At 29.4% G+C, this 24,921-nt stretch overlaps 7 protein-coding genes across 7 annotated transcripts; 6 read left to right on the top strand and 1 right to left on the bottom strand.

Annotated features, from left to right (window-relative positions):
- Positions 1 to 321: 321 nt before the first annotated feature.
- Positions 322 to 1,653, top strand: GO595_010447 (centrosomal protein; the record flags this gene model as incomplete). Its single annotated transcript, XM_067913127.1, has 1 exon — positions 322 to 1,653. The coding sequence occupies one exon, from the start codon at positions 322 to 324 to the stop codon at positions 1,651 to 1,653; it is 1,332 nt and encodes a 443-aa protein (XP_067769185.1).
- A 912-nt stretch (positions 1,654 to 2,565) lies between these two features.
- GO595_010448 (Cullin-domain-containing protein) lies at positions 2,566 to 4,110 on the top strand (the record flags this gene model as incomplete). Its single annotated transcript, XM_067913128.1, has 1 exon — positions 2,566 to 4,110. The coding sequence occupies one exon, from the start codon at positions 2,566 to 2,568 to the stop codon at positions 4,108 to 4,110; it is 1,545 nt and encodes a 514-aa protein (XP_067769186.1).
- A 1,229-nt stretch (positions 4,111 to 5,339) lies between these two features.
- On the top strand, positions 5,340 to 6,401 carry GO595_010449 (mitochondrial inner membrane protein required for protein import; the record flags this gene model as incomplete). The annotated part of the gene is made up of 1 exon (XM_067913129.1): positions 5,340 to 6,401. The coding sequence occupies one exon, from the start codon at positions 5,340 to 5,342 to the stop codon at positions 6,399 to 6,401; it is 1,062 nt and encodes a 353-aa protein (XP_067769187.1).
- A 497-nt stretch (positions 6,402 to 6,898) lies between these two features.
- GO595_010450 (Leucine Rich Repeat family protein) lies at positions 6,899 to 9,112 on the top strand (the record flags this gene model as incomplete). Its single annotated transcript, XM_067913130.1, has 1 exon — positions 6,899 to 9,112. The coding sequence occupies one exon, from the start codon at positions 6,899 to 6,901 to the stop codon at positions 9,110 to 9,112; it is 2,214 nt and encodes a 737-aa protein (XP_067769188.1).
- Positions 9,113 to 14,665: 5,553 nt separating this feature from the next.
- Positions 14,666 to 15,286, top strand: GO595_010451 (Maf-like protein; the record flags this gene model as incomplete). Its single annotated transcript, XM_067913131.1, has 1 exon — positions 14,666 to 15,286. The coding sequence occupies one exon, from the start codon at positions 14,666 to 14,668 to the stop codon at positions 15,284 to 15,286; it is 621 nt and encodes a 206-aa protein (XP_067769189.1).
- A 4,745-nt stretch (positions 15,287 to 20,031) lies between these two features.
- Positions 20,032 to 21,042, bottom strand: GO595_010452 (uncharacterized protein; the record flags this gene model as incomplete). The annotated part of the gene is made up of 1 exon (XM_067913132.1): positions 20,032 to 21,042. The coding sequence occupies one exon, from the start codon at positions 21,040 to 21,042 to the stop codon at positions 20,032 to 20,034; it is 1,011 nt and encodes a 336-aa protein (XP_067769190.1).
- Positions 21,043 to 23,550: 2,508 nt separating this feature from the next.
- On the top strand, positions 23,551 to 24,426 carry GO595_010453 (glycosyl transferase; the record flags this gene model as incomplete). Its single annotated transcript, XM_067913133.1, has 1 exon — positions 23,551 to 24,426. One exon carries the CDS (start codon positions 23,551 to 23,553, stop codon positions 24,424 to 24,426), a length of 876 nt encoding a protein of 291 aa, XP_067769191.1.
- Between the last annotated feature and the right edge of the window lie 495 nt (positions 24,427 to 24,921).

A 24,921-nucleotide genomic window follows, 5' to 3' on the forward strand; every position in this document is an offset into this window, starting at 1 on the left:
TTGAAAGGGAAATTCATATTAACAGGGATAGAAATAGTTAGTCACCAATATATGATTCCTCAAAGAGTTGATTTATATGGAACAACAAATCAAAAAGTTGACAAAACAACAAATTGGGAATCAATTGGATTTTTTAATTTTCACCCAAATTACATAAGCCAATGGAAGGCCAGAGAATTAAAACGAATCATGATTGATAATAAAACAATTTCTTATTTAAGAATGATAATTTCTGAATGTCATCAATGCCCATTAAATCAATTCCATCAGTCATCTTTTATTTCTTTAGAGATTAATGGAAGGTATTATACAAAGCCAAAAATGACATCTCTTGAAGTTTTGATATCTGACTTAACATCAAAGAAACTTGCCGCTGTTGAAATAGAGGATTACACAGCCGCCGCAGACTACAAAACAGAGCTTGACAACATTTCCAAGAATGAAGCTCTCATCCGAAATCTTTTCAATCAAAAAGCTGAAGCTCTTTCATCTGAAGATTATCTCACAGCAGAATCTATTGTACAGAAGATCCTTGATCTTATTACCCCAAGTCAATCCAAATTCATTTCTCCTCCAATCAATATTAATTATTCCCCACCGCCCGAAGTAGTAGATCGCCCTCTTCCTGGTCCTGATCTTAACCCTCCGCCAGATTCTGACTCAGACTCTCTTCCTGAGCATCCTGCAAATTCCGAATCATCCAAATCTGTTTTTCTTACAGAGTCTTCCGCTCAGCCTCCCATAGCCCCTCCGCCTTTCGCTCGCAAAGGGCCCAAATCGCCCCGTATAATTCATAAAAAAGTTGATCCTCCTCCATCGAATGAATCAAAGCCACTTAATCGGCCTAAAAAACAACGCGCACAGCATATAGGTCGAAAACGCGTTGACTTCAGTTCAGAGCCACCAAAGGAAAATGTTGATACGCTTTCAGATGCACATCGATCTGAAGCTGAATTCCTTATCAATCTTTTTGGCGAATCTCCTGTTGCTGAAGCGTATTCATCCGGTTGGAGTCATAAAGTCAACGGGTATAAGCGCCTTTGCGAACTTATTAAAGGATTAAAATCATCCAGCGACAAAACTAAAGCATTTAAGTCTCTAGCTCCTCTTACCAGAGAGCGTTTCAAAAGTGGACTCAAAGCAGTATTTTGTTCATCTATTGAAGACACGATTAGTCTTATTGATTCAATTGAACTTCCATCAGTCGAATTGTCATCTTTTGTACATCAATTTCTTCCATTGATGCTTACGAAAATGAGCGACACAAACCCTCGAATTAGTGAAGCTGCAAATCGTTTTGTGTTGTGGAGCATCGATAAAGAAAAAAGTGCTCTGAACGAAGTTAGTCAATTTGCAGTGAAACCGCCGAATGCATCAAACCAATACTTGGCACTGTCAGCAAAATTATCACTGCTAAAGGTCTTGATTGAGAAACATGGATTAGGGAAACAGATAAAAACGCCCGACGTGATGAAACTGGCAGTAACATGTTTGGAATCGAGAAAAGCAGAAGTAAGACAACAAGCATTTGAATTGTTGATTCAAGTGCATGCAATCGTAGGCTCAGTGGTGGATAAATATTTGATATCAGCACCAAGAATCTTAAAGGAACAACTGAAGGCAGCATTTGCGAAAGAAAATGAAGGAAAGTGAAATGTAATATAAAATGTAATTATGTACATAATATCATATTTTTTCCTTGAGAATTAATGAACTTGAGAAATTATAAGTTCAAATGATTATGTTTCTTTTATGTTATAATAGTAAAGATTTTGCAAAATAGAAAGAATCTTATTTTTAAATCACATGTATTATCAAACATTGATTATTCACAAAAATCGTTGTTTACAATTTGTTTGCTTGGAAAATAAAGCTGGAAATATAACATTAACTTTCTAATTTGGTGATATTATATTGAATAGTTTATTTGAAGTGAGAAAAATAAAATATGGAAAAAGTGGCAAGAGGTAAAAGATCCACAAGAACAAGTGCTGGAAATAAATGATCGCAAGCAAAATGCCTGAACTCAGTAACCCTACAAAAGATCAATTTCAGGAAATAGAAACGCTTGTTGATCTGATTTTAGATGGGAAAACAGAATCAATTTCTTTTATTGATTATTGCTACAAAATATATTTAATATGTAGCTTTGGTTATGGGAATGATCTGCTAAGTATGGTAGAGGAGAAATTCCAAAAATATATTCATGATTATTTTGTTTTGGTTGAAAATTTTGATATTGATTCAGAAAATTCTAAGCAAGAAGCAATTGAATACATCAACAAAATCGGTAATGTTCACTCGAATTTTGTTTTAATTGCTTCGTCATTAGCTTCAATTTTTGCGCACATTTTCATCATTCGCTCTGGAGAAAATACTCTTTTTGAATATCTCGAAGAGATTTTTCTCAAGGAAATAAAGTCATCAGATTCACTTAACTTGATAATTGAATCTATTATTTTAATTTATGACAATTTTCTTGATTTAAGAATAAATGAAGAAGAGCTCAAAACAAATCCCTTACTCATTAGCACCACTCATGTCAAACAATTGCTTATAAAAGCGATGCCGCAAAAATTAAGAACTCTTTCCACTGGTATTGAGCAAAGATGCATATCATATTTCCACCAATTTTCAACAAATTTCTACCAGCCAACTCAAAGCAGTGAATCTGTCAATGATAGTGAAAGTTTTTCTGGTTCTCCTTCTCTTGTTCAACAGATTGTCGATGAACCTGCAAATGATATTGATAATATTAAGCTTTACATTACGGAATCAAACAGACTTCTTCAAGCTCAATTCATAGCTACGAAGCTTATCATCGATGAAAACACAGCTTCCATACTTCAGAGCAAAGCTCGAAACGAACTCACAAATCCGGAAACCGCCGTAATTCAATTCTGTCTCTCAAAAATCCCGGTTATTATATCAAAAAGAGAAATAACCGTTTTAACGCAATTTTTTGCTTTATGTCAATACAACTTAACAACATGCGATTTGATCATCGAAAATGTTTTAAAACAAATAAGCGAAGAACCTACTGAACTAGATAAATTAATTGAAGCTATTTCATTTTATCATTTGATTTGTGATAAATGTTTTGCTTCAAATATAAAGTACAAAAAGATGATCCATAATGGTCTTTATAAGTTAGTTAACTCTCAAACGAAAAATATTATTATAAATGTCCTTCGAAGGATAAATACAGAAGCACTGAAAGATTCACCAGATATATCTGATCTCAAAGAATTGTTAAATTACTTCGAACAAAAGACTGAGCTGATTTCAGTACATACACGCCATGCAGCACGTCGTCTTGTTAAAAATTATGATCTTCAGATTGATCAAGAAACACAAATTTATGCACAACTTCTTCACATTTCTGACAAATTTGATTTATCTCAGCTTAAAATGCTTATTAATGGGGCTGAACAATCAGTTAATCTTCATATTGGCCCAGTTCTTATTGTAAATACGTCTGCATGGCCATTTCATCCACCTTATCCGAATCCTCTACTTCTTTCAGACGTTGCTTCCGAGATAACAACCAAATACAACAAACTTTTCACAGGACGCGTTTTGCACTTTCCCATAAACCATTGGTTTGTTAACGTTCGCGATACGGTTAACGGTTATGTTTTTGTGTGCACTGGTGTACAAGCTGAAATTTTACTATATTTTAACAAACATATACTTATAGCAGAGACATCTTTAGAGCCTAATATTGGTCAACAATTCGCTGTTGCCGCATTAAAAGCAATGGCTGATGAAACTGCGCCAGTTTTAAGATTGAAAGAAGATGTTTACGTAATGAACCAAGATTTCAGATATGACCGAATAGTAAAGCTTAAACAACCAGCTATAAGGGACGAAATAGCAGAATCTAAACTTGTAAATGATACGAAAAATAATATGATGGATTCTGTCATTGTCAGAGAAATGAAACAGAAAAGAGTCGTCAACTTAAGAGATATTGACGCACTCGTAAAGAATGCATTAGCTACAAGATTTAGTGTTTCAAGTGAAGATATACATAAGAGAATAGAATCATTGATTGCTAGAGAATACATAGAATATTTTGGTAAGGATAAATTACGCTACTTGGCATAGATCATATTTATTTGTGATATATAAATTTAAGGATTTTCTTAAGTTTTTATAATTACTGTCTAAACGGTCTCTATAAAATTTCCTTGTTATTGGGGCACCCTTTGCATTTGTGAGAAAAATGATCGTCTCATCCAAAAATTCCATATTTGAACGTTTCTCAAATATGACAAACTTCACAAAAAATATTTTTGTGAACTGATCAGTTCATGAGAGCTTGAACCATTCGAACGTATACCAATACATAACATCCAAACGAACCTTTCCCCATCATTAAGAATTCTTCATTAATGATGTTTATTTTCATCTATCCTTTGAAATATTGTCTAAAGCACAAAAAAGTAATTTTTCTCACCCAGAGCCGATAGGGAAAGTGACGCGATGTTTCGGATCTGACACGTTTAGCTGGTAGACGCTTCTATATCCTTAAAAAATATACAGAAGAAGTTGCCAGTAAAGTCAATGAGGAAAATCCGTGGACAAACGATAGGAATTTCATAATGACGATGGTTTTTTTCTGTGAAAAACAGATTTTTTCATTTAATTTGGGAATGATCATACCGAATAAACTATTCATTTCCAGAATGAGATATCAAATCAACAGTTGGCATTTTTATTTGTACAAATAATTTCAACCAAGTTCAGCATGGCAAAAATTTTTCAAACGTCTTGACGCAAAGTACGAATTATCCAATGCTAAACAAAATTATCGGCTATCATTAAGAATCTTAATTAAGAACATTTACTTTGGGTCATCCATTAAAATTTGGTTTAAATCAGAAAAAATATTATATTTGATTTTTAAAACATCCAACGCTTTGAAAATGCAAACCAATTCGTCTTATCAATGACAAAGCCATCAGCAACAACTTTTGTTCCTTTTGGCCCGTTTATATTTTGAATACAAAACTGTCCAATGTGACCTGAAAATATTATTGCCTGAACAACCCATGTTTCGCGATTTAGTGAACATTATGGTATCAAGACAGTGTAGCGCAAGTCAAATTCTAATGTTTCCTTTTGGTTTGGCAATAATTTATTTCGTTTTTTGTCCTAAGGTATTTTTCAATCTTCAATCGAAAATTATTTATAAGGAAAATGGAATAAACCTATATGTAGACTCAATTAAATGCTATGATCCTCATTATAAATTATGGGAATGGATTTTAAACAAAAATATGACAAAAGAAGAAATTATAAATGTATTAAATCAATTATATCCATATGATTTAATGCATCAAAAAGTATTCTTTTTTGATTATCAACGTGACAAACCATATCCAAAAATAGAAAAACGCGGGATTTATGGAACTGAAGAAATCCAAAGAATAATATACGAAAATCAATATCCAAAAGATTGTAGTCAACGTGACTTTATTATATTGCCAAGTTTAAGGAAGAATGGCATTGGATCAATAATTCATGTAATTGGTGCCCATATTGCTAATGGGATATTACTTAACAGAACTGTTGTATATGATCCCACTGATCAAAACAGATATTCCAATTTTTCACAATGCAAAGGCTTGAATGGATTTGATTGTTTTTTCCAACCATTATCATCATGTCAACTTAAACCAGAAGAAATCGATTATTCCAACCCTCGATATCTCAAAGATCCACCATTTAATCGGACGCAATTACCCGAATCTGTTAATAAATTCTTCTCTGAGACTTCGTCTCCACCCGAAATATATTATTTCTTATGGCGAATGCAAACTGCTTATTTCATCAGTCACTACAACGATAATCTTAAGGAATGGGTCAAAGAGTTTAAAGAGAAATATATTGTTAATCCAAAAGATCATTACGATGTATCAGTGTTCATAAGACGCGGCTCGAAATACATCGAAATGAAATTAGTTCCAGCTGATAAATATCGATATCCATTGGAAATCATCAAGAAACTTAAATCAGACAACAAGAAGTTATCAGTGTTTGTAAATAGCGATGACTCAAAAGCATTAAATGAGTTCCTACAATACAAAGATATGTATGACATTTCATACTACAATTGCACAAGGCCTAAAGGAGGCCACGACCACAGTTTGGCGCACGACGAGAAAAGCGCGCTATGGGAATCAATAAGCTCATTGGCGAACTTGGTGGAGCTCGTCAAAGTCGACTACATGGTCGGAACGATGGGGAGTAACTGGGGAAGGCTGATACTCGAGCTGAACATGCAGTACTTTAATAACAGCGTGCGATTCCCGTTCTTTGAGGTGGGGGATAACGTGTGCGTGACACCGTCGCAATGCAGAATATGTAATAAGAAGTTGGCGTTCGATTGGTAATTGTTTTCGTATATGATAAAAAGCACATTAAAAATGTGTATGATATGTAAATCAAAATCGATTTATTTCGTTCTTATTAAATGTTAAAAAAAAATTAAAATCTGAAACAATAAATTACAGTAAATTGAAGAGTGTTTTATACTATTTGGCTGATTTTTGTGGAGAAAGTATTGTAATTGTTGACAGTTCAAGCATTTGTAATTTATGCATTAAGTCAAGTTAGGTATGCGTTTTTGAAAAATTAATTGTGAAGAAAAAGTTACTAAATTTGGTAAATCTTTAATAATCAATATAATATATAAATTTACACTATTCCATAACGACTCATTTATTGTTTCAGAAAATATAGTAACAAAGTGATTGGCGTACGTGCGTATACGATTTAATGTTAACATTTCAACTTTTTGAATATGAATTCGATTATTTCGCATTCATTTTGCTCAACGATGGAATAATTGTCGTAATGACACTTTTCTTACAGGTTGTAATTTTGGTGGATGATTCAAACAAAAGACCAAATCATTGCAAATGTTCCAATTCTCAAATCATTTCCTCTTAGTGTTCGGTTGTGTGAAAAGGTAGAGTTAGCAAATGGACGGAATTCTGGAAAAGAAAAATATTTAATAGTTGCTATTTCAGGTGTTTTCTTATTGACACAAAAAGCAATGCACAAATCATATAGTGTCTTAAGCCAAATTTCATTTATTGAAATGAATTTAATAAAACTTACAAAAGAAGATTTAACTATTGGTTCATCAAACACTGAAATCACCATTATACATCAAGATCATATTAAAATAGCTTCTGCAATATATTCATTAAGAGAGGGATTGTTTGTTCATTCAAAATTACCAATTGAGGTTACTATTGATCCAGATCTACAAAATGATTTTGCTAATCTTTTTTCCCCTTTCCAATCCACCACAATTCTTGCAGACAGATTTTTAGGCGCAGTTTTAGATTATTTTACAGGCGAAAATTGCATTGACGAACTAATTTCTATCTATGCAAATTTTGTTAAAAATAGCACCAAATTTGAGTTTACAAAAGAAACTCTATCAAGCCAATTCTTAAAGCCGATGATTTTTGCTGTTTCATATGGCAAAGAAATTAATCAAATTACAATCAGAAATCTCAGTATGGAGTCTATTTCTGAATATTTTCGTACTCTCTTAAAGGGGTCACGAGACGTCACAAGAATATCCATGATAGATATTGATTTTAATACCAAAACAAATTATCTATTCTTTTCATCAAAATATTTCTATCATATCACGGACTTTGAGTTCACCAACTGTGATTTTTCCAAAGTAGAGTCAAAGGTTTTCTTTGAATCTTTTTCCAAGTATAATTTTCAGATTAAGCTTATTTCATTTCAAAGCTGTCAATTTTGTTCTGAAACTCTTGATATTCTTTTCCAAGCCTTATTCTTTGATGAGTGTTTCCATAGCTTAGAAACAATATTATTTAGGAATATTGAACAAGAGCTTTTCCCCATTAACTTGATTCAGTTGGTAACGTGCGCTTGGGTAATTGAGAAAAAGTGCATCAAAACGTTATCTGCAACAAAATGCGGTATTCAAATTGATCAGTTTTTGTCAATTTTATTATCAATCGATACGGGTATATTGAATTTGGATTTGAAAGGTAATACGTTTAAACGGCCGATAGAGGTACAGCCAAAACATACTTTTTCATCCTTGTCGAATCTTTGTCTTTCATGTTGCGAATTCAGTGGTGAGTCATTACTTTCTTTATTCAAAAGTTTAGAAACAAATGCTAATAAAAGCATTCGTCTTGACTTATCAGCAGCACAAATTGATGAAGAAACAAAAAACATTTTCTTCGATGGAATTGCCATCCTTAAAATTCCTTTTTTGACTGGTTTAATTTGGGAAGATAATGAAGTTAATGATAAATTTATCCAATTTATTCAAAATCAAAATCTTACAGAGTTATCATTATCCAACTCATTAAATGATAGTACTCTTCATTATCTTGATAACGTTTCATCAATAGGAACATTAAAAATCTTTTCAATATCATCTAAATCCACTCAACCACTTCTTCAAGAACTTCCACGATATGTCAAAGAAATCCTGACTAAAAATCCAATTGAATCCCTAGATGTATCCAATCAAAGACTTGGCGAAACATTTATCAATGAAATTCTTGATTTCCCTGACAGAACATATAATGAGCTTAACTTCAATAGTTTCTCCCCATCATCACCGCAAGCATTTTTCAGTGTCATTGACAAATGCATCCAACTGGCGACCGTTAAGCATGCAATCTGGCCCGAAGCGGACGTTAAGAGCATATTAGAGGTTCCTGACATGCAAGAACGAGGACGAATCATCCATAATTTAAATCTTATTAAGAAACGTTTTGTTGAGAAATTTGGTCAACAAGGATCAATTGATATGTATCCAGAAATTTCGGATAAGTTCTTTAGTGTACTTCCGAATAGCTCTGGACGAATGTTTTCGAATGAAGAGAACGAATCTGATAAAGAGCCGACGGCGACGATCAAAGAAAGTTTTGAAGTGATGAAAGAATTTACAAATTACTCAACTGAAATTTTTGACATCTTGAAGGAATGCGGGGACGTAACAGGAGAAGATCCAATGCAGGCGGTCAGAGAAGAGATTAGGAAAATGATAAGTGTGGAAATGCTAATGAAACAACTTAGGTCAATGAAAAATGAATAAATTGTTGTGTGATAAATGTTTCGGATTTAGATAATTTTTGATGATGAATACAATTAAGTTTAAAATATTTTATGTTTTCCCACCTGTTACCCAATTAAAGTTATGATTTCGTTTCAAATACAATTTCTGAATGTGTTTCGTTTCTATACATGAAAGTGTTTGTGTCATTACAAATGTTTCAGATATTGTATTTGATGTTTAGTTAACATTTCTGATGTGATTAATGCTTAATGATGAAAAAATGGAATTTGTTTAATTAATGTAGGTGTCTTTGATTCTGTGTTATTGTTTCTGAATTTGTTTCCGTTAACGTTTGTGTTATTGATTCAGTTGTAATTGATATAAGTAAATATATATATATATATATATATATATTAATGAATTTGTGTTTGTGTTAATTTGTAACTGTATTGTTGTAGCTGATGGAAGCAATGTATAAGATATTAATTTCGAAGGTGAAAAGGTTTGTAATGATTTGAAAATATGTTGATAACATAAATCTATTTCAATACATAAAATTTTGTTATTTCTGTCATATTCAATTCTTAAAAACATATTTAAGTAAAGTGCTTAATCAAGCTCAATGAGTCCAAGACCAATTGGATTGCACATAATTTTGTAAACTATTCAATTATGAGGTGCACCTATAACCGAAAAACAGACATTTATCTTCTTGTTAAATATATTAATAAATTAAATGGAAAAACAAAAGGAGAAAAAAACAAATTCAGTTCATAATTATTGGGAATTACTCACATCATTAGAGCATATGATTTTTAACTTAAGAAAAGATAATATAACACAAACAGTCAATTCATTATTTAATTTATATAAAGAAAAATATTCATTTTCTTTTAACATGATTGTAAGTCAAATGATTTATATAGTATATTCATTAAGAACAAATGATTTTGATGTGTATGTTAAATTTATTGAAGAAATTGAAACAACTGAAACAAATCTTAAAAGTAAAACAAAAATCTCTGATGTATTAACATATTTTTTTATTAATAAAAAAAATGAAGCCTCAAATTATATTCTAAATAAAATGATTGAACAACATTTAATAGATCCAAAAATTTTTTACAATGAGGAAAATTATTATTTTATACATTATATGTCAAATGAAAATATTAATAAAAAATTTAATGAAAAAAGATTAAGTTTTTTTTGGAGTGAAATAAAACGAAAATATAAAAAACTTTCAGAGAATGATTGGGAGCTTCATAAGAAATTAATTAAAGAAGGAGTTAATCCCGATGAAATATCAAAAATAATTCGAAATGATGAAATAGAAAAACTTCAAGAAATATCATCACAAACAAATTTTGATATTAATCAAACAATCGAACCATCACTTTATGAAAGATGTTCATTTATTAATTATTATGGCATTTCATTAATTGATTATGCAGCATTTTTTTCTTCAATAAAATGTTTTAAATATTTACTTATGAATGGGGCAAATGTAGAAAAAACAGGAGAATTTGCAATCGCAGGAGGAAATGAAGAAATCATTCATTTATGTGAACAAAATCATTCAACATTTAAAGATGCTTATGAAACAGCAATTGAATTTCATCGAAATGATATCTTTAAATATATTTTTGAAAATAAAATTGATACAATTGAATTAGAAGAGAATAGAAAATCAGGTATTGATACATTAAAAAAATTAGGAGAAAAATGCATTCAATACCACAATTATGAAATATTTTCATTTTTACTTAAAGAAGGAATGGAGATTTATGATTACATTATAAATGTATCAGCAAAAATAGGTAACTTATATCTTGTTAAGTATTTTCGTAAAGAAAATCAACTTCCAAAAGATATATTAATATATTCATCAAAATCGGGTAATATTGAACTTGTAAATTATCTATTAAAGCTAAAGGATGATAGTTTTAATGTTAAAGATATTTAATTATTTTATTTAAAATTTATTTCAATTATTTTATATTTTGAAATAATATTTAAAAATTATTTTAGTTACTTCAAACAGCACTTATTAAAGCATCTAAAAATGGTCACATAGAAATCGTTAAATTGCTTCTAGATCAAAAAGATATTGATATTAATGCTAAAGATATTTATTTGTTCTATTTGAAATTTATTTTAATAATTTCATATTTCAAAATAATATTTGAAAATTATTGAAAATATTTAATACAGCACTTAATTTAGCATCTTATTATGGTCATACAGAAATAGCTAAATTACTTCTTGAACAAGAAGGAATTGATGTTAATGCTAAAAATATTTATTTGTTTTATTTAATATTTATTTTTCAATATAATATTTGGAAATTATTTCAATTATTTAAAACAGCACTTAGTAGTGCATCTTATAAAGGTTATATAGAAATCATTAAATTACTTCTCGAACAAGAAGGAATTGATATCAATGCTAAGGATGTTTTCTTGTTTTATTTAATATTTATTTTAATAATTTTATATTTCAAAATATTATTTGGAAATTATTTTAAATATTTAATACAGCACTTATGGAAGCATCTGAAAATGGTCATACAGAAATAGTCAAATTACTTCTTGAACAAGAAAAAATTGATATCAATGCTAAAGATATTTATTTGTTTTATTTAATATTTATTTTAATAATTTTATATTTCAAAATATTATTTGGAAATTATTTAAAATATTTAAAACAGCACTTGCATTAGCATCTTATTATGGTCATACAGAAATAGTTCAATTACTTCTTGAACAAAAAGGAATTGATGTTAATGCTAAAAATATTTATTTGTTTTATTTAATATTTATTTTAATAATTTTATATTTCAAAATAATATTTGGAAACTATTTAAAACATTTGAAACAGCACTTACAAAGGCAATACATGCAAGGATCATTAAATTACTTCTTGAACAAGAAGGAATTGATATTAATGCCAAAGATATTAATTTGTTTTATTTAAAATTTATTTTAATAATTTGATATTTCAAAATAATATTTGGAAATTATTTAGATTATTTATGACAGCACTTATGTATGCATCTAATTCTAGTGAAACAAAAAAAGTTAAATTACTTCTTGAACAAGAAGGAATTGATGTTAATGCTAAAAATATTTATTAATTAAATTTAATATTTATTTTAATAATTTTATGTTTCAAAATAATATTTGGAAATTATTTAAATTATTTTGGACAGCAATTATGTTTGCAAATAAAGCAAAAATTAAAACACTATTTCTTGAATATGAAGGAATTGATCTTAATAATATAGATATTTATTTATTTTGTTTAATATTTCAATTTAATATTTGTAAATTGTGAAAAATATTTAATGAAAATCTTATTAAAGCATCTTCAAATGGAAACATAGGAATTGTTGAAATACTTCTTGAACAAGAAGGAATTGATATTAATGTTAAAGATATTAATTTGTTTTGTTTAAAATATTTTTTTAATAATTTGATATATCAAAATAATATTTGGAAATTCTTTTAAATATTTAACACATTACTTATTTTAGAATCTTCAAATGGACATATAGGAATTGTTAAATTACTTCTTAAGAAAGGAATTGATATTAACACTAAAAATATTTATTTATTTTATTTAACATTTAATTAATTGAATTGAAATTTCAAAATAATATTTGGAAATACTTCAAAATATTTGATACAGCGCTCAGCAAAGCATCTGAAAGAGGACGCATAGAAATTGTTAAATTACTTCTTACTCAAAATGGAATTGATATTAATGCGAATGGTGATTATTTATCTTATTTAAAAAAAATTTTAATAATTTTATATTTTAAAGTAATATTTGTAAATTGTTCAAAATATTTAAAGCAGTATGTATGAAAGCTTATTTCAATATAGAAGTGATTAAATTACTTCTTAAATAAACGAATCTGATGTTGAAAGGAACCCCTTTTTCCTGAAAAATCTGTAAACACCTCGAAAAAAATGAAATAGAAAACATAAAATTAATAAAATATATTAACTTAAGTTAACATTATTCAATATATTTATTATTTTTTAAATTTAAAAATTTATTATTATTGTGAAGATTATGTTGACACTTTTTGTCTTTTGAATTTGGCTAAAAATGTTGTTCGATATATTGAACAAAAATAAATTACAATTACTTTAAATTACTGTCTTCTTAAATATATTCCAGCTTCATGAAATTGTAAAATGGGTTCTGCATTTTCTGTTTAACGTGTTAAAACGCTCTTTATTCAAGAAAACTTTTGCAGTCTAACTTGTAGTGAAAGAAATAACAAATTTACAACAACACCTTTATTCTCTATTTTTGAAACGATTTCTTCTGTTTGGGACGAACTTTTTAACAATCATGTACAACGCCAGCACAATCACAGCCAATATTACATAACTTATAGATTTTGCAGCCATTTTATTTTGCATTACATTCACCACAATGTTATGATATGATAAATTATTTCCCACACAAAACGCAGTGTTTAAATGTATAAATATTGGCGTCTGCATATTTTTCACTTCCCACGTACAATTATATGCATTTCCAAATCCTATACCTAAGTTATCACCTTCTTTAGTATCAAAGAAACAATTCTCAAAATTAGCTTTGCTATCCCCAACACACATATATGTAAGAGGCCCTATGTTATTTGCAAAATAAAAGTTCTTTAGCGTTGTAGTTGTGTTTTGCACATAGAAAATTCCAGTTTTTGACGTGTTGTTCACTAGTGAACCAAAAATGTGTTCACCGGTGAATGTGAAGTCGATGAATGCGAGGGGATTCCCGCTAAGCTGATTAACAGCTGTATAATACCGAAGAAAGCTTTGATCTTGTGCTGGACGAAAGTGTGCAAGTCCTGAAATGAACTCAACTTCGCTATTCGATACATTGATGTTTGTCGATACAAGACGACCATAACATAGAATAATCATTCCATACCAACATGCATCACCATGCTTAGGACACTCATTGGCAGATACATATGATGTGTCAATACCAATTTTTGAACTGGCATATATTGTGGAGCCATCATTACCATTCTCTTGTCCACATCTACATAGGTGGAAACAATTACTGGTACATGTAAAATGATTCATAATGGCGTATATGGCTCCTCCTTTTCCTCGTTGACAACGACAATTATTAAATAAAGAATCTTTGATTAAAAGCTCTGATGAAGGTGAATCAATGTGAATAGCAGCGCCTGGAGTTGTGGTTATACAATCAATAAATTGACAGTTGATAATTGAAATATTTTGATCAGTTGAAAAAAATGTTTCATGAATAATTTGACTTTCAATTTCGTTAGTATAAATAGGAGATGAAAGAAATTGTTTAAAATTAGTGTTAGATATTTCTATGTTTTGTAATCCTTGAGTTCTAAAAAATGAGTTGAAAGATCTTGTAATATAAGAATTTCTAATAATATAACTAGTAGATATTTTTGTACTCATAAAGCATGGTGATACTGAAATTAATGAAGAAAATAAAGAAATAATGGAAATATTTTTCATTGTTTTTTTGCCTGATCTTCAATTTTTCATAAACTATTCAAATGTTTAATACTTTGGAACAAAAAAAATGGAAAAAATAAGGGTAATCCTTGGATCCTCATCAAAATGGAGAAGAGAACTTGCTAAGAAATATCTTGGATGTGAGTCTGATTTAATGGCAGCAGATATCGATGAAAAAAAAATTGCAAGAGAAGCCAAACCAAAAACTATCCAAGATCATCCACTTGTAATAGCAAAGGCAAAACTTTCACATTTGTTGGGAAAAGTCAATGATCCAAAAACTTTAATTCTTTGCTATGATACAATTGTCGTTTGTAATGGAAAAATTCTTGAAAAACCAGACAGCGAAGAAGAATGTATTTCAATGATTAAAATGTGGGCCAAAAAAGATGAAATAATTGAAGTCTACACTGCAATAGCAATTGGATTAACAGAACCAAGAATCGAGAAATTTGATGTACAAAGAGCAGACATAAAGATGACCCGAGATTTTACAGATGAAGACGTCCAGACGTATATCCAAAAATCTAATTCTATGTGCATCACATCCAGTGGAGCAGTAATTGTTGAGGATTTAATCGATATGAACTCAGCTGTGATCTCTAGTGGCGAGATGTCGGTGATAGAAGGGCTTCCAATCGAGGGTACCAAACAAATTATTAACGAAATTCTTAAACAAATTAAATAACAACTTTGTTTAATGATCTTACAAATGAATTAATAGCATATTAAATATTTTTATTGATTTTAAAAGCTTCATAAAATTTCAACACTTTATTACTTACGGAAAAATATATCTTTAAATGCATATAGACGCAGTGAAAAACTGTCTTTCTTGATGACATTCATAAAAGCTTTTTTCAACCTATAAAAAAGTATACATATATATGCCAAGCTTAATAAATAATATTGATCTAATATCATCGTATTTCACAAAGTCTTTTAAAGGTCATTGTTTTTAACAACTTCCAATTTGATGCAATTGTAAAAGTTAAAATTGCCTGCATTTTAAGCAACATTTACCTTCTAGTGCATCATTATATATTTTTTTCCTAGCAATTCTTCTTAGTTGTATGAAAGTAGACAGTTTTTCACTGTGTCTTTATATAAGATTATCTAAGCAAAATACACATGATAAACATGATTGATCTGTTTGAGGTCCCAAATAACTCATTCGTTTTATACCTTAACCACCTTTTATACACAACTGTATACACGATTTCAACCAAAAATACAAATTTTTGGTATTTTTTCGAACCATATCGTCAAACAAAAAATTTTGAATATTAACAATCACTTTATGAAAGAGTTCATTTATTCATATAGAAATGTTTCATTACTGTTTTTCATTCACCGATAACAGTGGTTGATCGGATATCATTTTCTCCATATTATTCATTCTCTTTCTTCTAATCAACACAACCGCATACACAGCTATTGCCGCTGCGACAATTACTGCGCTTATCACAAGTCCGACTATCAAACTTGTGTTGTCGTATTTTATTTCCGCAATTTCTTCGTCTTCGGGACATCCGTCGATAATTTTTCCTTTTGTCACGTTCAAATCGCCGAACGTTTCATTTATATATTTATTCGTCGTCATGATTAAATGTGTTCCGATATTCGTAAATGCATTTTCTAATACCATTGGCGCTTTTTCGCCATGATAATAAATACATTTTAAGTTATTACAATCGGAAAATGCCAAATTTCCAATTATTGAAATGTTCGAACAAATTTTTAATGTTTCCAAATTTGAACATGAACAAAATGAATAATTTCCAATTGTTTCAACACATTTTGGTATTTCGACATATGATAAATTAATACAATTATTAAATGCATTATCGCCAATTGTTGTTAAGTTTTCGCTTAATTTTAATTCGATTAAATTTACACATTTTTGAAACACCGAATTCATAATAATAGTAATTGTGTTTGGAATTGTAATATTTAATAATGAAGAACACTCATAAAATAAATAATTTGTTAATTTACTAATTCCATTACCTATTTCAATGTAAATTAAGCTTGCGCATGATTGAAATACCGATTCGCCAATATAATAAACTGAATTTGGAATTATAATTTTCACTAATTTTGTGCATTCTTTAAATGCATTATCTTCAATTTTTGTAATTCCTTCCATAATTGTAACATTTACCAAATTAGAACATTGTTGAAATGTTGAATTAGCAATTATAGAAATATTTTCATTAATCGAAATCGATTCCAAATTTGCGCAATGATAAAACACTGAATTACCAATAAAGTTAATAGTTTTCGGCAAATTAATATTTGTTAATTTAACACATTCATAAAATGAGAAGTCTGAAATTGTTTCAACATTACCAACGAAATTAATTGTTTGAAGATTATAACAAAATGAAAATAATCCTTCATGTATATATGTTATAGACTTTGGTATATTAACATTTATTAATCCACAATACGCAAATGCAAAATTACCAATTGATACAAGAGAATCATAAAAGTTAACATTTGTTAATTTATTACATTCATAAAATGAATAATCACGTATTGATGTTACTGAATTAGGAATTTTTATATTGTTTAAGTTATAACATCCATAGAATGAATATTTTGCAATAAGTTTAAGTTCACTATTAATTTCAACTGTTTCTAAACTTGAACATTTATAAAAACTATAAATATCAATTATCGAAATTAATTTCGGTATATTAATATGTGATAATGAATAACAATTATAAAATATATAACTTCCAATTGAAGATACGTTATTTGGAATTGTAATTTCTTTTAATTCATTACATTCTTGAAAAGCGAAATCGCAAATTTTTGTTAAACTTTCGCCAACTTTAATAATTTCCAATTTAACACAACCAGAGAATGCTGAAACTCCAATCATATTTATAGTATTTGGAATTGTTATGTTTTTTATATTAAGACAATCTTGAAATGCGTAATCATTAATTACTTTAATTTTATCATTTAAAGTAATCAATTCTAATGATGAACAACCAGCAAATGAATGAATACCAATTGTTTCAACATTATTTGGTACTATAAAACTTTTTAATTTCGAACATTTATAAAATAAAGAATTCTCAATTACATTAATTTTCCCTTTAATTGTTATACTAATCAAATTAATACAAAGTTGAAAAACAGATTTTCCAATAGTTTGGATATTATCTCCGATTGAAATTGTGTTTAAATTACAACAATGATAAAATGCTGAATCTCCAATATATGTAATTGAATCAGGAATATTAATTGATGATAATTTAACACATTCATAAAATGCATTTTTTATAATATTTTTAATATTTCCGTTAATAGTAATTGTTTCTAAATTAGAACAATATGAAAATACTCCGTTTTGTATATAAATTATTAAATTCGGAATTGTAATATTTGTGATTTTAGTACAATGAGAAAATGCAAAGTCGCCAATTGTTTTAACTAAATCACCAATATTAAATGAAGTTATATTACTACAACTATAAAATGAATAACTTCGAATTGATGTAACTGTATTAGGTATTTCGATATTTACTAAATTTACACATCCATAAAATGAATATTCGCCAATCGTTTCAATGTTTCCAATAATATTAACAGTTTCCAAACTTTTACAATTATAAAAAGTATAATCATCAATTATTGTAATTAGTTTGGGAATTATAATACTCTTTAACATGAAACATTCATAAAACGCATTATTTCCAATTGTTTCAATGTTTTCTCCGAAATTTATTGTTTCTAATTTCGAGCAAGATTCAAATGCATAACTTTCAATGATAGAAATATTTGTAATTTCGATCTTTAATAAGTTGGAACATGACTCAAATGCATGTGTATCAATTATATATAATCCTTTTCCAATTGGAATCTCAATTAAAGATGTACATTCTTGAAATGCATATGCTCCAATTGAAGCAATCGAATCGGGAAGTGAAATGTTTATTAATTTAGTACAAAAAGAAAATGCGTTTTGTTCAATTGTGATAAGTCTCTCATCAAAAGTTATTGTTTCTAAATTAACACATGAAGAAAACATAAATTCGGTAATTGTCTCAACCAAATTTGGAAGTTTGACTTCAGTTAATTTATAACAATATTGGAATACATTATATCCAAATGTGTTTAAGTTTTCGCTAAAATTAATTGATTCAAGTGATGAACATGAATGAAAGACAAAATTTCCAATTGCGGTAACGGAATTAGGTAAATTTATATGAACAAGGCGATAACATTCGGAAAATGCATAGTTGCCAATTGTTTTAACATTTTCTCCAATTGTAACCGAAACTAAATTTGAACAATACCAAAATGAAAAAAACTGAATCGTCGTTACAGAGTTTGGTATTATAAGACTGGTTAAGCTGGAACAATTGTAAAAGGCTGAAATACTAATTTCGTTTATGGTTTCACTAAGAGTTACAGATTCTAATTGAACACATCCTGAAAAAACAGAACTTCCAAGAGTGCTAACTGAGTTAGGAATTGTTATTTTTGTTAGGCTAATACAAGATGTAAAGGCATTGTCTTCAATCGTTTCAACTTTATTACCAATGTTAATATTTGACAAATTTGTACAAAAACAAAAAGATGATTTTCCAATTGAAATAACTGAATTGCTTATAAATACTGATTTTAGTAGTTTCCAGTGACTAAATGAATCATTGCTTATTGATGTAACATCGTTCATAAACATAAGTATTTCTGTTTTATTTTCATATTCTTTATACGTTCCTTGGGAAAGCTCTGCAGGACTTACTAAAAGAGTGTTATTTTCTTCGAAAAATACTTGGGATGAAAGAATGGTGAAAAAGAAAACCCACATAAAGAACGCTATAGCGTTCCACAGTTTGATAGCTTTACTTAGTCCACCAATTCACATCACATGACCAAATCATTTCATTGCATATTTTGACTAAATTATCTTGAACATGTAATAAATATTAAAAATGATAAAAACTTTTTGGTTACCTAAGAGTTTATTTCACGTTGATTCAAGATAATTTTGTTTTTCATAAAAAATTTTCAAAAGAGAAAAATTGTTATGATTTATAATTATTTATAATTTCAAAAGCATTTAGTTCTTTAATATTAAGATTTAAATCGTATTGAATTGATGTTACTGATTCCCAAATTTAGCAAGTTACTAAGCCACAAATTTGTTTTTTTTCTGTGGCACTCAAAGGAATGCAATTACCCGCACAAAGGAATAGCCTTAGTAAGATAACAAGCAATCTATGTGAATTCATTCGAAACACTTGATTCAAATTGTACAATTCACGTTCGCGTTTATAACATTTCGTTGTTCTACAAATAAAATTTCAATTTTTTTAAACACCGATCCAATTACGAAAAAAGAATTTCAAATTTCACAAAAACTTTTTACATAAAAAATGTTCTTATTATGAAATATTTATTTTTTCCACATTATGTCGCAATGTCAACGTAACAAGCTCTTGTTGTTGAATAAGGAAATGCATGTTCGATGATTCCATAGTGGAACAAGTTAGTCAAAGCTGGAAAATGATCAATGAATATGACAAACGAGTCATATAGTTTTTGATTTATTTTCCTTTTTTCGGTTGCAACACCAGATGCAATTGTGAAGAAAAATTTGATTGCATCATCAATTGCATTTGTATCAGTTTTGGTAAAAAGTATTGGAGCCAGCTCATATATCATCTCCACTGCTCCAGGAATGAGTTGTAAGTTATGTGTGAAAAGATCATCTTCGGGTTCAAATCTTAAATCGTCCCATTTGTCATTTGCCAATAACATACCTAAGTAAAACGAGAAAGGGATTGGATTAACAACGTTCTTCAAAACAGTCTTCACTCTTTTTTCCAAGAAATAATTACTTAATGATGGCTCGACTGCTTCGATGAAAGTAAAGTCATCTTCGCCACATTTCTTGAACATTCTTTGGAATGCAGAGATGAACGAGTCATAAAATCCAGGGAATGCGTCGGTATATGCAATTTCGAGAGCATCTGACAAAATCTTTCTGACTTCTACGAGCAAACCCATTACCAACAAAGATTCAGAAGCTTCTCTTATTTGATCGAACGTAGTTTTATCGCATTGAATTGTTCCCTCGTTGTAAAACTTGAATTCCAATTCAGAGAGTATCGTCTTAGCTTTTTCAAAGGAATTCAATATAACCATCAAACGGTTAACGATATGGGACATCAAAATGCAATCAATCTGAATGGCCGCTGGCATGCCGAAAGTTTTTATGATGTTCAACATCGGCTGCAGACCCACCAAATCTTCAAGGGCATGCTTCCCATCACCTATTTCAGCCTTACCTATGAATCTTCGACCTAATGGCTCATATCTAAACGATGTATATTTACCTTGAAGAAAAGTTTCGATTTCTTTCATATAATTTTCGATATAAACAGAGCATGTATAGGCTTTAGATTCTCCAGAGAACATTTTGTTTTGATCTTTTAATGAAGGTTTGAAAGGTAATGAAGTAGTCGTTAATAAAAAGCTTTTAACGAAATTCAAAAATGAGATTTTGAAGATATTAAATATAGGTAAATAATTTTGAAATGCAACTAATAATGCATTAATAGTAATTGGACTATTATTATTACCGAATATGTTTTTGCACATGTTGATTGAGAACGACGATAGAAACCGTTCGTGAAATGGGAACTTAACGGCCCCGTACTCTATCACCTTCGGGATGCCCTGAAACCCATTCAACGCGTTTGTGAACTTTACGGTGTTTTGTGAGGCGCTGTTGTAAAGTCCCAATTTTGAGTTTTGAGCTCTAAACGGTATATAATTATCGATATCAAAAGAAGGATCTAAGTTCGCTTGCTTGGAAATGGCTACAAATTGATTGTCGGGCTTCAAAAACCCACATAATGATGAAACGATACGTTGTACAAATGAATCACACATATGTCGAAATGCAGATTCATTCTTTTGATTGACTGGAAACATCGAAAATGCAACTAAGTAATACTTGATGTCGGATAATTCGATTTTTGTGTTTTTAACAATTTCAAAAAAGTCAGTGCCTGAATTAAAAATTGACGAAAGTTGAAATACATTAGTGATAAAATCTATTGGAGATCGACATAATTCTGCATGCCTTCGAATAGTATATAAATGATCTAAAATACTATTCATATATGAAAATCCATCAGACTTGGATTTAATGGATAGTGAAAACTGAACGATACGGCCGTGGGTGATCAAAAACGGTAGAAAATCGTATCGTAAACCGTTGTCAAATTCTTGTAAATCTAAGATTTCCAGCGACCGAATAAGTATTGAAATGTGGTCTGCAATTTTTTTCTCATGAGGAGGCATTGATGTGTTGAAATTAAGTAAGTCTTCCATGTATGGAACATCTAACGTAACCAAGTTAAATAAGAAAACGCGTTGTATTTGAGTTTTATGTTCCATAAATAATGATATCATACGAAATACATTACCAATTAATTCCATTGTTATTGTAATTTCAAAGTTTAAATCTTTTGTGGCTAAAAGTTGATAAAATGATATGCCTAAAAGTGATAAAATTTCATCATAATGATATACTAATATTGTATCATCAACATCTATATGATCAAAATAATCTGCAAATAAAGCTAATAAAAGTTGGTTTCTCTTACGATGAAAAGTTGCACCTTTTTGTTCTGCTGATTTAACAGCAGAAAGTAATGTATCAGATGATAAAGGAGATAATGTCTCAAAAATAGATGGGAATTGGATAGTAGTATGAAAACATGAAACAAAACATGGACAATCAGTTAAAAGCGATATAAGTATTTCTTTGTATTGATGATTGGAGGTGAAATTCCCCGGGAAAAGAATTGAGAAGAAAAGAACGGTTTCTCTGAAAAGTGAAAGATTTTGAAGTGTAAGAAAAGTGGTCGGAGCAAGTGTCGAATGCCTTTTAACATCATCTTTGTTGTCGGCACTTAAGATACTCCAATCAAAGGAACCAAATGAACCAAAAATAGGAATAAATGTTGGTAGAATTAAGTTCATGAATTGTAACATTTGAATTTTCATAAATTCAAGATGGTTATAAATAAAAGATGTGGTCTTTAATCCAAGGGTTTCCACAAATTCATTAATATAAACTTTGTCAGTTACAATATTGATGTCTGAAACTTTGGACGAACGATAACAACGCCAAAAAAATTTAAGTTTGTTGCTGTTTTGCGTAAAAACATATACTAATTGGCAAAAATATGTGAAAAGTTTGCAAATATTGATTGTTACTGGCAATCCCCATTGAATATCAATTATTGGGTATTTACCAGCAATCGTGTGTAGATGCGTTTCTGTTAAATATAACCACTGACAAATGTAATCTATTTTTGAGATGGATGTCTTGTATTTTTGGATGAATTGAACATAAGAATTTTGTTTATCAGAAGGAATTTGTATAGGATCTTGACTTAGTAAAGGCGAGTCTCTTGATTTATCAGCATTATCACTATCCGCTTTTGAAGAAGAAGATTGAATCATTATGGATGAATTCTGAGAAAAAAAACTAGTAAAGCTTGAACTTTCAAAATCATCAGTAATAAGTGAGTTCGCTGTTTTCGAAACAGTGTCAAAGTGTTGAATGAGAATTACGCTTTCTTCAAAGCGTCCAGTGGTTTTCATTTTTTCGAACCTAACGTTGTGAACTTAAAATAAAATGTAAAAACGATAAATGGAGTGGTTTAGATGGTTACTCTTTATCAAACTTAATTATTTTCTATATATATAATCGATACAAAGCTGTATAAATATTTTGTGAAAATTCAACTAAAATAGCAATAAATGAGTCCAAAATTGGTATTGATCTGGAAAGAACGATAGGAAAATGTAAATTCAAACCGTGATTATCCTATGAAAAGTCGCTATCCCAAATTACATTGAGTTCACATTTCGCATAAAGTATTCAATAAACAGATGAAGACAACATAAATGGGAATAGTTGATCAAATTTTCCTTAATCTTATTCCTATAATTGTTACTTTCATTTCATTCTTTCTTATTATAAAAATAGATCCAAAAGTATTACCATCTAACACTCAAGGTTTTGGAAAATTGCTCAAATCAACTAATTCTTCACATCGAAGAGCTTTTGCAACATTAGTTACTCCAGCATTTGCAATGGGCGCTGTTGTTCTTGGTCATCAACTTAAACTCTATCATGGAGATAAGTATGAAAGAGTTTGCCTTATCACTAAAGATGTCAATTCAACATGGCGTGAAGTTCTAAAGCAATGGTGGGACATCAGAGAAGTGAACGAATACCGCCCCATGAAACATTTCAGACGTTCATGGAATAAATTTCATATGTGGAATTTTACTGAATATGAAAAAATTGTTTACTTTGACTCAGATATTTTCATTCTCCAACCGGTTGATGAGCTTTTCAACTATTCTCAACTTTCGTGTGTACCAGATGTCAATCCCCCGCAAATATGTAATACTGGTGTTTTAGTAATTGAACCAAAGAATGGTACATTTGAAAAAATGGATAAGCTCGGACGTGTTGATGCTATACGTTTGGGAATTGGTGACCAAAGTTCAATCAATGCATTCTTCAGAGGCTTCACAGCATTACCACCGATATACAACGCTCTGAGGACACATGAGAGAGGCCTTGGCGTCCGTTTGAAGCAAAACAAGGTTAAAGTAATTCATTTTGTATGTAAGAAGCCATGGAAATGTGGAAGGATGAATACATTGAATTGTGGCTGCGGGTATATGGAATATAATAAGAAGTGGTGGGATGCATGGGATGAAGCATGTCGAAACAAAACATGCATTGAATCATGGGATGAGAAAAAATAACGTTTAATTTACATAACGATAGAAAATTCAATTGAATTTTGAATTGCACGATGGAAAATTCTATCGTTATATGTGTCAGTTTTGTCTTATCATTGTGGTAAGCTTGTACTCCAAACGGTCGCCACCAAAAAAATATTGTTTTGTTAATAAATCAATACACACTTATAATTTTAATTTGTAAACCCAAAAAAATATTTACAATTATTAATACTCTTTGTTAAATACTAAAATATTTTAATTTTAATTTTTTTTATGATAGATAATCAATTTCACTTTAAATTAAAAAGTTGATATAATCTCTCTATTGCATTTTTTAGAATTATATGGTATATTCAAAATTTTCATTAATTTTGACTTATATTCAGTTAATATTAAGTTCTATTCATTTTAAAATCAAAAAATCATGAAAATTAATTTTGAAATATAATAAACAACATAATAATTCCAATTGATGCTACCATATTATTTAGTAAATTATTATTTGATTTGGAGATA

This window comes from Histomonas meleagridis (assembly GCF_020186115.1).
Source record: "Histomonas meleagridis strain 2922-C6/04-10x chromosome Unknown scaffold_61, whole genome shotgun sequence".
NCBI classification, from domain to species: Eukaryota; Parabasalia; order Tritrichomonadida; family Dientamoebidae; genus Histomonas; species Histomonas meleagridis.